Consider the following 15,149-nt stretch of genomic DNA (forward strand, 5'->3'; position numbering starts at 1 on the left):
GTGGGGGTTCCAGACTGGGACATGGGCCAAGGGATTCGGAGTGCAGGAGTGGGCTGCGGGTTGAGGCAGGGATGGGTGGGGCTGGGGATGAGGGGTTGAGGGGGGATCAGGGCTGGGGAGTAATGTTCACTATGTATTCATGTTTCTACAGTATCTGGAGGAAAGATGCAGACATCAGTGCCTAGTTTAGAAGGGATAAACATAAAAAAAAAAGTAGAAGGACTTAATGCTGACTGTGCACCTTTTCTATTAAACACAACCATTCGACAACAAAATACATATTTCTCAATGCATAGGTCTTATTCACATTGGTGATGAACTTAGGGAAGTCAATGGGATTCCTGTAGATGATAAAAAACCTGAAGAAATAATACAAATTTTGGTAAGTAACAAACACATTTTAAAACCTGTTTAGAAAAAAAATTAGAAAAAGTAATTAGTTTTGCCATTTCAGAGGTGCCTATTTTTAAAAAATATATCAGTGCTGTTTTTTCCTTGTACTATCATTTGCATCCCTGTGTCTCCATGATGGGTTGTATTTTTTATATTAACATTTAATTTATAAAGGGTGAATAAATGTTACAGATCTAAGTAGTTTGTGTTATAGGTAGTTATGTGCACATCAGTGAGAAGTGATACAGGTGGTTGTTAAACTATGGATATAGAAACATTGATCTGCTGGACTCTAAATTTGTAACAACTGATTAGCTATTTCTTTTTAATATCTATTTATATATTAACCTTTTGTAAAGTATTTATAAATGGAACCTTAATATGAAGTGTTACTTGATGAGTATGAATTGTACTAATGTTGTTGTGCTTTCCCAGCTTGTGCTCCTCCAAACTACACCATTGCTAATAGCCATACAAACTTGTAAGTTTGGAAAAATATAACACCATTCATAACTTAATCTATTTTCAGGCATATTCTTTTTGAAAAAATATATTGCTACGTCTTTCTGTTGTAGAAGTAGTCTTTGCTACGCAAGTACATGTGTGGATGCCCCATTAAATTGACTGGCTTGCTTTAAATGTTTGGCTCAATAGCCAACATGATTAACTTCAAATCTTGACCTTCCCAATGGTATTCTATGCCTGCTCTATGGTTTTGTATTCCCTATCGAAGTGTATTTTCCTGCAAAATTAATATTTGTAAAAAAACAATCTCCAGAAACGCAATAGCAAAGGTGTGAGCTGTTTCCCCTACCTTACTGAAGTACAATATAAACATCAGAAGCTAGTTAGAGCCATTTTCAATGGTTAACTGTATTACTGTTTACAATCCCGATGCTGGTGAAATAAGGACTTGGCTGCTGTTTTGTCAAACAGTAAACTTTTGGATTGCAGGCTTGCAAGCAGAAGTATGTCTCACTTAGTAGTGAACAGACCTGTTTCCATTTTGCTTGAATCGTTGGCTGTCTGTTGCATTGTGCTAGTTTTTATGGAATAGTCTGCATGCAGCAATAGCAGAGTCTACAACTAATTAGCCCTTCCTTCAATAGCAAAATATCAGGCAGGCAGTGGGACTATACTGTGGTTTATAAGTAAAATTCAGCCAGACACACACTTTAAATAGAGCATAGGGAGAGAGGAGTGGATGAGGTGGTTGATAATGGTTAACTTGTTTGAAGACTTACTTTTTTTCCCCCTCTCTTTAGAACACAGTCTGTTCAAAAATGTTTTCCTTGTTCTGGTCTTTTTAACTTGCCAAAAGAATAAAGTCCAAGAAAAACAGTTTTATGCTACAGTTGTGGCACAAACCTGTTTGAATGTTTGTCATTTTTTGAATGGTATAATGTTAATTGGAGTATTCCAAACTTTGCCAGGAGACGTGGGGCTGTACCTGATGTACATAAAACTGAAAAATTGCCTTTTCCCTCATCTTTAATATGGAACAGAAGCCTCTGAAACTGCGGGTCCCAGCTTCTCAACTTGCATCTTTACTGTGAGCAGTGGTACACAGATCAAAATGAAGCATTGCAGACCAGAACCTGTGATCTTCACAGTTCACAGCTCTGTATTGTGGCATTATAGAACTCCATGGGTCATATATGGGCTGCATTTTGACTATCTCTGCATTAATTTGGTGTCCCTCTTGTTTGCGTTTAGACTCACTGTATTGTTTAAAATTTTGAGAAAGTAATTCTCAATTTGTTTTCTGTTCAAAATATTAATCAGGCTCAGTCTCAAGGAGCAATTACGTTTAAAATTATACCTAGTATCAAAGAGGAAACACCCACAATAGAAGGCAAGGTAAGCCCTAATTAAGAATGTTTCATATGACTGTTGCAGTGACTCTTACACTCCATATAAACATTTTATCAGGACGTGGCGTAGGAAGACAGACACAGGGCTGGATTTAAGCAGCAGGATGAAACTTTACTAAGTCATCAATGGGGAGGGATGCTATACAGCCACCCCCTCACATACCAGGCATTTAAATGGATCCCAATGCAGGGTTAGAGGACTCTCACCATATAACCAATGACTTTGGGTAGACTTGACTAGGCCCACCTCTAGAACTCAGCTCACTTCTGAATCCTCTCTACCTCCACGCATGTGAGTGGGGGAAGAGAAAGTTACCAAGGGAGTACCTCAGTCCATGAAAATTGTGCATCTCCACTCCTCCTTACAGTCATGAAGTCCACCAGTGAAATCCCAGGTCTCATTTTCCTCTGGGAGCAGGCCGTTTTACTCTTTATGTTCACTGGACACTGGCTTCAAGTTACACAGACTAAAACATTCCTACTGTAGACTTCCACATAAACATTTTACAGCAATAAATTTTTATAACATTGCATAATTTAGTTTAGAGTTCTTTGCAGTAAATGCAAATAAAAAATGGGATAAACCTATGGTTTGTATTTAAGGGTATTGTTAATCTTAAATAAAACGCTCTTCCTTCCAGATGTTTATGAAAGCCCTATTTGACTATGATCCTACTGAGGATAAAGCAATTCCTTGTAAAGAAGCTGGGCTTTCTTTCAGAAAAGGAGATATCCTTCAGATCATGAGCCAAGATGATGCAACCTGGTGGCAGGCTAGACATGAAGGTGATTCCAATCCCAGAGCAGGCTTGATCCCTTCAAAACATTTCCAGGAGAGGTGAGCTACTGTGGTACATAGTTTCATTTTTCTTCATATACGAATAAATTTCTTTGCAAAGCCTTTAGATCAGCATGGTTGTCATACAAGTGCTTGTGGATTACAAGGTTATGATCAACTTTGAAACCTTGCATTGTGGTAAAATAACTGAACTTGGAATCTCCTTGTCCAAATAGTTTGGATTTCCTTCCTTGTCTGGCTGGAATGAATAATGACTGATAGGATAGTGCTGATCCAGTTTGGAAGAAAAGCCATATGGAAAATAGCACTTCAATATCTGTAGCCACATTGATGTACTATTCAGGAAAAAGAGCTACAGCAGTTTTTGGAGAGCTTACAAAATTTAAGACACTGGGATTTAATAGCACTTGAATAGATATTTTACAATAGTTTCATGATGCTGAGTGTTTATTAATCCCAAACTCGCACTGAAAACTGAGGAGTTTGTGTCTTTTTCTCTCTCTCCCTTTACCCCCTCCAATATCATAGGAGATTTGCATTGAAAAGACCAGAAGTACATATGCAGCAACTGAAAATTTCCAACAGAAAATCATGTAAGTCTGTTAACCTGGAATAGAAATCATGCTCTTTGATCTCTAACCTTAGAACAACATTTATTTCAGCCCAGTCAAGAGGATGTACTACTCCAGGGTACAATAGCTCCTGAATCACATTATCTCAAAAAGAAAAGCATATATATATATAATATGAAAACTGTAATTATTATGATTTGTTCCTACAGTTCAAACTACTATTGCTCTCAACTTGCTGACTTATTAAAATATTCAAGGCCCAACCCTTAGACTTAGAATATGTAATGCCTTTAAAAGTCAATGGGTGTTTTGCCTGTTGAAGGCCAAAAAAGATTTGTATTTTCATACATGTAAATACCGTGGGCCCCATTCTGTAGCACTTCATCATCACCATGGTGGAATTAATATCAAGCGAGATAAAAGGCCAGATACCCTTATGTCTGTAAATATTGCTCTCCCTCCCCACCCGCCCGGCCCACAAATGGCACATATGTATCTTTTAAAAATAAAATTCTTTACAGGCTTCAGTATAAGCCAGTGGTTCCCAAACTGTGGGTCATGACACCAAATGGAATCGCGTCATCAGTAGATGGGATCGCAGCGATCCCTAATGTGCAGAGGACGCCATTTTGCTCTGCACAGCATAACCTTGCATGTGAGGTCACAATGCCTGGAGGACGCCATTTTGCTCTTCCAGATGGCATCCTCCATGCTGTCTGGGGTCCCAACAGGAAAGACTTCATTAAAATGGGGTCATGCTGGAAAGGAGTTTGGGAATCCTTAGTTTTAAGCATTTCTTACCTTCTGTTTAAAAAAACCAAACATTTTAATGGTCTTGATTTTTAAATACAGTAGTTATACAATGTGAAGAAAAATAATCTCCAAGTAAATCTATACATAGGAATAAATATATTCTCTCAACTGGAATTTACATAAACATCTGTTTTAAGTATTCTTATATTTTTCACTTGACCTGTTTATTTCTTTCAGTTGTACAGGCTCATAACAAAGTGAGCACACTATGAGAGATAATCAAGCTACAAAAGACTCTAAATCTTAAATACAAAGATTTTTTTTATGAGTTTAACTAGAAATATTCAGACTCCAATGCCCAGTGGGTATACTGTTAAAACTACAACAAAATCAAAGAAGTTGGGGGATATAACAGCAGACAATGGATTATATCATATATGGTGTATTTAACTTTGTTTTCTTAATGTGACATCTAAATGTTGAATTTGTTCAGTGTTGAGGTTACAATTTTCTTTAACTCACCCCCTGGCTTTTAGGTTAGATACTTCCTGTTGTTTAAATAGCTTTTGTGTTTTAGTAACCCTTGTTAGTTATAAAATGATATTGACTAAAAATACCCCAATAACATGCTGTGAAGCCCAAAGGCGTAAATTATAGTTGTAAATTGAAATAATTCTGAGTCCAATCTTTGTAGTATTTTTAGTATGCTGCCACAGAATAACCCGTTCTGTGGGGAACACCCCCAGCTGGCAATTGATCTGCTGCTTTTCTAGGTTCTCGTTAAAGTTGCTCTGCCCCAGTGTTGCTAACTTTTTAGCTCTCAGTTTGTAGCTGTTAGTCTCCCCAGTTGTTCACAACCTTGTGGCTGAATAGGAGGCTCCTTAAACAAGTGGATCTTGATTATGGTGGCAATAGTGCTTTCCAATAGGTGCATTGAACACTATAATGAATGTGGATCTAGTGTGGTTCTCTCTGTGACAGTCTCCTGCCAGGAAGCTTTCATGAGAGAGAGGGTAGACATGAAAAGATGCAGATCCCCTTACCATGTAGGCAGACCATGCTGAATGGGAAATGCCAAGGCTATGACTTAGAGAAGGCTGCAGTCTGGTGATCGTTGCTCATTCTTGTCTTGATCCCACCTTGCCCTCTTTAGCTCTGCATTTGCAGAGCCCAAATGATGTTAGCACCCACACACACACCATTCTTTGCTCATATCTCCTTGAAGCTACAGCATCTCAGGGACAATCAGTAAGCCTTAATTCCCTTCTTAAAGGTCTCTTTTGGGCAAAGTAGGCTGCAGCTGCCATCCCCTTGGATGCTGCAATGAGTCCTTGGACGGTAGTGTTGCCTTCATAAGAGGGTAGGCTGTTGGGATGTCACGTACATTTGTTCTTCAGTTCCTCTCTTCCTCACATCAAGTGCTCCAGGGGCAGTCTATCACTAGCTGCCACCTCCAGCATTCTCAAGACTTACATGGGAGAGTGAGTGCTTTTCTGACATGAAAGCCATCCTCTTCCACAAGAGCAAGCATGAGTTTTTGCCATGGAAAGGGCTTCATATCCTTCATAGAAGAGGTTACTAAAGTCCCGGATTTGCCTAAGGAGAATGCTCAGGACCAGAATGCCGCTCAGCTCAAGTTTTAGGAAGAACTTTCTATCTGCTTCCCCTTCCATGAGGACATTCGGGGGTCTTAGTAGAAGTTCAGTGCCCCATCTGCTCTTTCCAAGATTATGCACTGTTTTATCATCTTTTCAAGTACAGCCATGAGACTGAGACATGTGACTCTCTCCTACACATAAGCACAGGAGTCACCTTGTCATTCTCGAAGTAGGAGAGAAATTAAGCAGTGCAGATTTGAATGGATAATATGGCGGCAGCGTCAGACATCAGTAAGACAGGTGACACTTGGAGCAGGAGATGGGCTCAGGAAGTTGCAGTCCTGATGAAATTGGCAACACACAATTTGACATCCCTTGTCACTACCCATGTGGCCATGTCATTCTGTCTCCAGGAAGACTAGCAAACATGAAGGTTCTGTTTGCAGGGGAATGGGAGTTGCACCAGTAAGTGTGCTTGAAAGCCAGTAAATACTGGTGGACACCAACATCAGATCTGTTCACAGCAACCAAGAATATCACAAGTCCCAGGTTTTGCATCTGTTACTAAAGGAGGGTGCCATTTTGTTTTTGCCATAGGTTAGGAGTGGGGGCAGAAGCTTCTAATATGTCATCCCCCTTTTGTTCTGATTCCTTGGGTTCTGAGGCAACTCAGATCAGATGGGGCAGCTTTGATTGTGCCAAGTTGACCCTGCTGTTCGTGATAATTAAAATTACTAATCGGACCAGTCTGAGAAACGCCTTCCCCTTGATCTGATCCTCAGCCTTCTGGCTCAGTTCTAGTGTCTCACATATTCTCCAGGGACTCCTCACCCTAAATAGAAAAACACTCCATTTATTAAAGGATTGGTTTTTGAAGAGAGATCCCTAATTCACCAGGAACTCTCAGACCGATAGGGAAATGTCCACAAACCTAACATCAAATACAGCTTAGACAAACAGAACCTAACCCGACACTTGGGGAAAGTTCCATTTCTGGTTCAGGAGTAAAAGATGGGAGGTAGATGTTTGCCCTCTTCTTCTAGTATAGGAATTTTCCCAGGAAGACTTTGAGTAAGGCACAGCCTATGAAACCCCGAGGAGACAGATATCTGCTTTAGGGATGCCAGCAGGGGTCCCATTGAAAGGTTTTCTCAATGTGGTTAATCGATTCATGAGGTCAGCCAGAAATATTTCAGGTAGACTGCAGAAAGTGGTCCCAGTCTGAAGGCTCGTTTGTTTTTGCAGACCTTTCTTCCTCATCCCCTTCAAGTCTATAGTTCGTTTCTCTTTTCTGGTTGTTGATTAAGGAGGCCTTACTGGTGACCATCATGAAGGTGGGAAGAGTTCAGATCATGAGAGTGGGAAAAGTTTAGAAGCACTGTTCCTGATTCTTCATAATGATTCTTCGAGTGCTTGTCCCTAAGTGTATTCCACTGTAGGTGCGTATGCGCTCCATGTGCCCAGAGCCGGAGAATTTTGAAAACGATATCCACTGGTCCACACATGCGCCCTTGTTCACCTCGTGCCTCTGATAAGGAGATAAAGAGCAGGGAGGACTGACCCCTCTCCAGTTCCTTCTCACTGCTGCATGGTCCAGATTGGAACCTTCAGGGTCCCAAGCTTTGTTACTTTATCTGTGAGCATATATATCTGTAAATAGTTTTCCAAGTTTTTAGAAAGGTTTATCTGATAGTTTAAAGGTTTAAAGGTTTATCTGATAGTTTTAGTGTTTTATAGTTAGACTCCCTGACCTGGAGAGTGCCTCCCACCCCATACTCTGTTTTGGGTACTGGGCTGTGTCCAGAACTCTGGGCTTCAAAATTTGTGCTTTCCTGCCCATGGTCCTTCTCGAGCAGCGACAACCACCAATGCTGCTTTTACTGTCTTGGGGAAGCCTACATTGCAGCAAGGTGCAATATCTGCCATTTGTTCCCCCGTCATACTCAGGAAGGGCAAGAAGTTTGCCTTAGGAAGCACCTAATGGACAATGCCATAAAGTTGCAATGATTTCCAGTCCAGGGAATTAGTCCCCCTCCTCTCCCTTATATTGGCCTTACTCAGCAAGGAGTGTATCTCCTGCTGTGAGATCTGACTTAGGAGTGAGGGAGTCTACACCCAACAGATAGCTCATGGGATCTTGACAGGAGAGCAGGAAGTGTTCTCATAAATATGAAACTAAATCCACTTCACAGAAATTGGACTCAGCCCTGCCTAAAATGAGCAAGTCTTTAAGCTCAGCCCAAGACTAAGTCTCAGGGGCATGACAAGAAAACCCATAAGTCTAGGGCTCTGTCAGCACCAATTCAGGAGCAGTGGTGACTTTGGTACCTCTGAAGCACAAACCCCAGAATTTGTCAGTACTGACAAAAAGCAATCGTCGAGACCCTTGGCTACCCAAGGTACCAACTTTGTTTTCCAGAGATGTGATACAGACTGTGCCTACTGCAGTTCCATCGGTTTGGCAGACAGGATCCCTCATATTCCATTAAGTGCTGAGACAAAGCTCCTTCTGAGGGCATCTTCACTCTCCCAGAACAGTTGTTTCCTGCTCTGTTGGGTCCCTCCCTTTCAAGAAAGGTCCTGACTCCACCCCAAGAGCTGACTTTTGGGAGGAGTCCATCTCCCTTTCCATCTTCAGTTTATGACTTCCCTCCAGTAACACCGCCATTGGAGACGGAATCAGCTTTCTCTTCTTTGGGAGAATGAATCTTTATTTCCTTCTTCAAGACATGCCCTCCCAGACTGGAGGCCTAGACCATCTTGGGACCAACCTCTGCTTCATCACCTGCCTTGGAGCCTTTGACACCCCACGCGATGGAGACCTCTGCAACCCCTATTCAGTCTGTCCTCTTGGCCATACTGGGGCTGTAGGACTCGAAGAGTCAGTCCAGACTGCTAAGGAGTTGTCCCATCCCTCCCTTCTGAGAGGGCAACCTGAGCTGATCCAATTGAGGAGGAGGAGTACCCACCAAATCTGATGGTTCCGCTGGAACCATTGTAGTTGCCATGATTATCTCCGGATTCCTTTTGAAAAAGTTCAGGATCTTCAATATAAGCTCCTGGACATCCTCCAGTCCCCTTGTTTCAGCTGAATAGCACTCCCTGTTAATGAATCCATCCTGGAACCAGTTAATGCCATTTGGCATGTCCCAGCTTCCCATACCATTGCTCCTAAGAGGGCAGAGAAACTTTACTACGTCCCAAACTAGCAGGGCAGAATTTCTGTTCACTCATCCTGTCCCTAACTTTTTCGTGGTCCAGGCTGCTACAGATATATGCAGCAGCACCCTCGAACTATCCTGACTGATAAGGAGGGCAAGCGTCTCAACTTATTGAGAAGGAAGGTCTTCTCTTCCTGTAGCCTTCAGTTCAGGATAGCCAATTACCATCCACTAATGGCTAAGTATGATTTCCTGAGCTATTCAAAATGTGCAGACTTTGCTGACAAGCTTCTGCAGTAGGGCAGAGCTTGTTTCCAGGCTCTCATAGAAGAAGATGAGATGGTTGCCAGGACCACTCTTTGATGAATGATAGATGCAGCTAAAATGACTTCAAGAGTGATAGTTACTTCCATTGTAATGTGCAGGATCCTCCATCTGCCCTGGGCAGGAGGCCAGGGTGCCCGAGAGCAGCCCCCCAGCTCATGTCCCTGCCCCTCAGCACGCCGCACAGGGTAGGTAGAGGGGCCAGGTCTCCCCACAGTGGCCTGAGGTCCCTGGGTAGCTCTTACCATGGCCTGGCTCTGGCTTCTGGCCTGGCCACAGGGTGGGGCCTCTGGGGGAAGACTTTCAAAGGCCCCAAGTTAGAGGATAAGGTCTCTCATTTTTGTCATAATGAAATTGGTATGCACGTCTATTTAGGAAGCATACATTGCAAAAGGGCATCTCTCTTGGTGTAAATGCCCAATCCCTTTGGGGAATGCTCTTATTGTAGACTGAAAAAGAAACTGCCTCAGTGGGAAAGATTTGCAACAGTGACCTGATAGCTGGTCTACAAGTAGCCTTGTCATTATAGAATTAATATCAATGTATCAGTGGACACAGTTTTTCACTATAGTTTGAGATGGTGTCCCCCAGATCCTCTTTTCAGTAACCACAGCTAGGTCTCTTATGACGCATTGGAAAGTATATCCTAGTTCCAGTTATTGTTGAGGGGGGAGAAAGAGGGCATTTCTTGCAAGTCACAGCATTTGGGGATCATATGTAAATTCACTTTCTGTGAATGGAGACCACCATTCTGAAAGCCCCAATTAGGACACACATCTCTCACTGTATTGTGCAGGTCTTTTGTTTTGTTAGTGTTTGAAACTATAGAGGCTTCACGTGAGAGCATGTTGGGCTTAAGCACAAATTGCCTACCAACATATTTCTAGGTGCTGGAGCTACCTAAAGCATAGCCTAAAGAAGCAGTGTCTTAGTCCCAGACTGAGGTCTCCTTCACAGAAATATTTTACAAGGAGAGATCAAAATCCTTAAGTGGCTTCCTCAGAGTGTATGCTGGAAGTGTATGTAGGACAATAGTATTTACTTGTATTGCATCCATAATATCAACTATATGGCAAAGCTCTTTAAATACATTAACAGTGTTATGCATTTAATAATATGGACTCATAATACAAGCATACTTAAGATGTTCTGTGTACAGCTAATCACATTTTTAGTATTTCAACTCTAGGCTTAATGTCTGTCAATCAGGGATTGTTTAATGATAAGTAAATGTATATTCTAGTGATGCAAAGGAATAGAGTAAATGACTTTTGGAAAGTTCCTGTTAGCCCATATGGTTTTGATTCTCCATATTTTACCCCATAATAAAGCATGTTGTGAATGTATATTCACTCTGTGACACACATGTATGTCATGAGCCTAAATGAGTTGGCTTATTCAGTAAAACTGGGGTTTTTGTTCTGTTGCAGAAATGTATAAACATCTATGTTCTACAAAAATCATTCTGCTTTCAGAAACTTTACTATAAAAATTTCAATTTGTATTTATAGGTAAATTTGTTTTCCCCCCCCAAAATAACAGCCTCGGTATAAATTATCAAAAGAATGTGTTTATAATGGCAATGATAATGGAATTTAGGAATAGTGCAGCAAACAGGTAGCAGTTTAATATATGCACTGCTAGGCACAGTCAACTACTTGTTATGTAAATGTCTACATTGCCTGGAAATAAGTAAAAGTAAATCCCCTAGCATTGTAGGAGGGAAAAAAATCCCTTCGACGCACCTCCTTCTCTTCTTCCTCGAAGAAAATCATTCTCACATGACATTGGTGGAGGTGAAAATATCTCACACATGGCTTTGGAGGAGTTTGCAAAACCACATGCTAATTACAGTGGATTATGTTTATTAGCAACCCCTTGGTTGCCAGCAAAAAGTTGCCATCATCCAGCAGTTGCTAATAAGCAGAAGATACCGTTCCAAGGTTGCCACCAGGGAAGGAAGTGCTGGCTGTTCCCTCCCTGGCTGCAAACCTGCCTGCGGGCAGGGCAGCAGTGGGAAGGAGGGAGCCAGTGGGCTGCACCATACCTCTCCCTGCGCTCTCTGGGGGTTGGGGAACAGCACATCCCAATGCTTCCTTCTGTGAGTGCAGCCCCCTGCAGGGCACAACCATGAGAGTTCAGGGAGAGGTACTGTGCAGCTCTGGCAACTAGACTGCAAACCCCCTCCCTGCTATTGCTTTCCCACAGCCTCCCTTCCTAGTCTGCAGCTTCTTAACTCCTGTGTGGTCCCTGTACACAGGCAGGGTTGTGGGGTTCCAGACACAAAATGAAGCACTGGTACAGGCTGAGCAATGGCCACAGGCAAGTTTGTGGGGCTGCAGCTGGGGAAGGCCTGTTCCTACACTTCCTTTGTGGGGCTGCAGCTGGGGAAGGCCTGTTCCTACACTTCCTTCCATGGCTGCCGCCTTGCACACCTGTCTGCAGCGAGGGTCTTTCTTCCAAAAAATGTTGTTAATAAGCGGTATGTCATTGCAAATATTCTTGTCTCATTAACATTAAAGTCAATGGGATGGGATTAGTTCCTGGCAAATGTTGCTATTAACTGTAAGTTTGTTAATATCTGGGTTGCTGTTAAACGGTGTCTAATGTACTTTGGAAACTGGGAGAAAATCATAGAGTCCCCTTGGAAAATGGGAGGGTAGGTAGTGATGGAGTGACTGTATATAAGTAATGTGATGGAAGAATTGGCAACACAAATGGAAGAGGCATTGAATGAAGATAAGGATAGTGAGTTGAAGAATGGGAAGAAGAGAGAGAAATTAGGGATGGGGAAGCACGGAGGAAAAGTAGGAAAGTGACTTTGAGATGGAACATGGCGAGAGGGGTGAAAGCTAGAATGCAGGAGGATGGGAGAAACAGAAACAGCTTATGGCCAAAGGAGGAGAACACAGTAAATGGGTTGGAAGATAGAAAACAGAGCAGGGGCAGTAGTACCTGTACCATTGTTAAGGTGTGTTACAGAGTTCAGTATTTGCAGGATCTTTAGCCTTTATTTTGTAAAAATTTCATTGAAATGGCAAAATACAAAACATAGACTATAAACTTTGAGCACTATTTGGATTTTTCAAACTGGTTTGATGAAATGCAGTTTTTACTCAAAACCTAAACAGTGTCCTCTGCAGTGTTAAAGCAGAATAAGTTCCTAAATGTATGGAATGTGTGACAGTCCACTGTGCTGATTTGCTGATGTAATTGGTGTGAAAGCTCACGGAGGTCACTCTTTAAGGTTTTATGTTAGAGTGCAAATTTGATGAAGTTGAGGTACTGTGTTGTTTCTGGATATGTTGGCAATAGGTGTGTAAGCCTTCTAGGATGTTGGGTGTTGTTATTGATGGAGTTGTAGACATATGAAAGTGGAGGAATGCACTCTTGTTTCCATTCTTTTAAGGTGCTGGAATATATCCTGTCACAACCTTGCTAATTAACACTGCAAAAAAGTTAGACTGATGAGAAAGCACCGAAGAAAGAATGAAAAGATAGGCCAACATGTACAACAGAAATTAAGAAAAATGCAGTGAAGGAAAAGAAAAGGAATAGACACTTGGGACAGAGTAATTTAATCATATTTGTATTAATGTATAGAAAAATTGATGCATGCAGTCCTCATAAATAATGTTTTTTTTATTTCTGCACATACACTAGATTCTGGCAAACCGATAAGTTGAATTTGTGGAGTGCTCAAAAGTTAGGTGAATCCCTTGTTCTGCTTCTGTTCTGTTTCTGTTTCTTCTTCTTCTTCTTCTGCATTTTCTGCTCCTTATTTCCAGCCCCCTTCTACTCGTCATCCTCATCCTACAGCACAATCAACCTGAGATTCAATGGACCCTCCCCATTTTGTTAACTTTAATGGTCCCTAATCTCAAATCTGCCTCTGATGTGTAGGGTCTTGAGTGTGAATACAAGAAGCTTAAACCTGATGTGGAAATTGAGGGGAATCTGTTGATTCTTGTAAGCATTTCACTAGTTTTTCCATGAAGTGCAGTTATTGCATGGGTGCTTCAGGGAATGCGCAATTCAAGGTACCGCAAGTGTAGTATTTACAAGAACCATACTGATTCCTCTAGGAAGTCATCCATTTAGGATGCAGTGCCCCAGATCACAGAAAATTTGATTGGCATATGTGATCCAATGAAACATATAAAACTAAAATCCATTACTGGTCAAAGGAGAAGAGGGAATAAATCAGCCAGAGGGCTGTTTAGGGATGAGATGGGCCACATTCAGAGGTCACAGTTGGGCTGTTAGATTTTTTTTTTTTTAAGTGCATTTCTAGAGCTGTGCGTACATGTGCACGGACTTGAACATCGATCAACTTTAAAGTGCACAACTGCTCCTGTTCAGCAAGATATTTTCAAATGTTAATAACCTTTGCTAAAGGTTTGAACTGAGTTTTGAATTAACAGAGTGGTTTCTGAATTTTTAAAATTCAGTTCTTTGAGTTAAGTGAATAAAAAGACAGTGAGATAAGATTTACTGGGAGAAAATTTTGTGTGCGCTCATGCATGTGTGCATAATGGGAGGTGTCACATTTCCAAATGTCAAGTGGCTGAATGGGATTGTCCTGAAGGTGTTCAAAAAGTTCATATTTAGGCTAAGATGAAGTGTAACAAGTTTCTGCCCAAAAGGAAATTTTTTCCGAAAACTCAGTCACTGCCAACAAATGCTGTAATGTTTCCATCTGTACCTTGTTTTACAGTTCACCTTGTAGATAAAGCAGTTATCACCTAATGTTTTAGAAATGAATAATTACTAAATTATTTAGTTTCTGTGCCCAACTACACCAGCTAAGACATAACCTTCGTTCAGCAGAAACATTAATTTGGCCTTAATAGCTCACACTGTGTTCGTTCTTACACTCCAATGTGTGTGGTCTCTGGTATGAAGAAACAGTTCATCATTCACAGGGTATATTTTACACTAGCTGTAGCCCATAACTTGTATTAACTCAGGGAAAAATGTATGCAAGGTAGAAAGAGATGTTCAAACATGTCTGCGCTTGAAAAAAACATTCATCCTGTGTTTTGAGGCTAAATGCAGATACTTTTCTGTGAGCAAAGTTATTATTATATAGCCTTTCTAAGGCTTAAAAAATCTCACTTTAAATTTTGATTTAACCATATATGATTGGCACCACATGAGCAGGAGGAAATATTTAACTGCAGCCAAATGTGTTCATTCAAACAAGATGTAACTGAGTTTGTCCAAAGATGAGTGTCTTTTGAATTAAAGATCACATTCTGCCAACAATACAATTTAAACCGAGTGAAAGAATGAATACATTGTACATGGTACTGTTTTATTTGAGGGACAAACATTTAGGAGAAATATATAATAGGACTTTACAGTTCATTACAATAAGACTCTTCAAGTTTGAGACTTGAATCAGTCTCAGCATCTGCATGTGTAGATACTATAACACCCGGTGCACATGAAGCTAATTCAGAAACAAAGATGGTTTTAATGTCACATTTTACTGTTAACTTAGCATGCTAACATCTTTGTTCACACAGAAAATTTTTGCACTTGTAGTATCTTCCATCTTAGGATCCCATAGTGCTTTAGAACATTAGCCTCATCACACCACTCTGAAATAGATGAAGCAACTGGAAGTGCAGAGCGATCCAAGTTTCCCAAAGTCATACAAGAAGACCCCA

General features: G+C 41.1%; 1 protein-coding gene across 10 annotated transcripts in view; it reads left to right on the top strand.

Annotated features, from left to right (window-relative positions):
• The window catches only part of MPP7 (membrane palmitoylated protein 7), a 300,103-nt gene that overhangs the window by 220,240 nt on the left and 64,714 nt on the right, over positions 1 to 15,149 (top strand). For all 10 annotated transcript variants that reach the window (XR_005593934.1, XM_039523991.1, XM_039523987.1 and 7 more), the window contains 4 exons: positions 297 to 382; positions 2,179 to 2,253; positions 2,909 to 3,105; positions 3,595 to 3,659. Coding sequence is in view for 9 of the 10 variants with exons in the window: in XM_039523991.1 (XP_039379925.1) it covers positions 297 to 382; positions 2,179 to 2,253; positions 2,909 to 3,105; positions 3,595 to 3,659 (423 nt within the window). In the remaining variant the exon portion in view is untranslated. The remainder of the gene's footprint in view (positions 1 to 296; positions 383 to 2,178; positions 2,254 to 2,908; positions 3,106 to 3,594; positions 3,660 to 15,149) is intronic.

The sequence above is a fragment of the Mauremys reevesii genome, linkage group 2 (assembly GCF_016161935.1).
Source record: "Mauremys reevesii isolate NIE-2019 linkage group 2, ASM1616193v1, whole genome shotgun sequence".
Lineage (NCBI taxonomy): Eukaryota > Metazoa > Chordata > Testudines > Geoemydidae > Mauremys > Mauremys reevesii.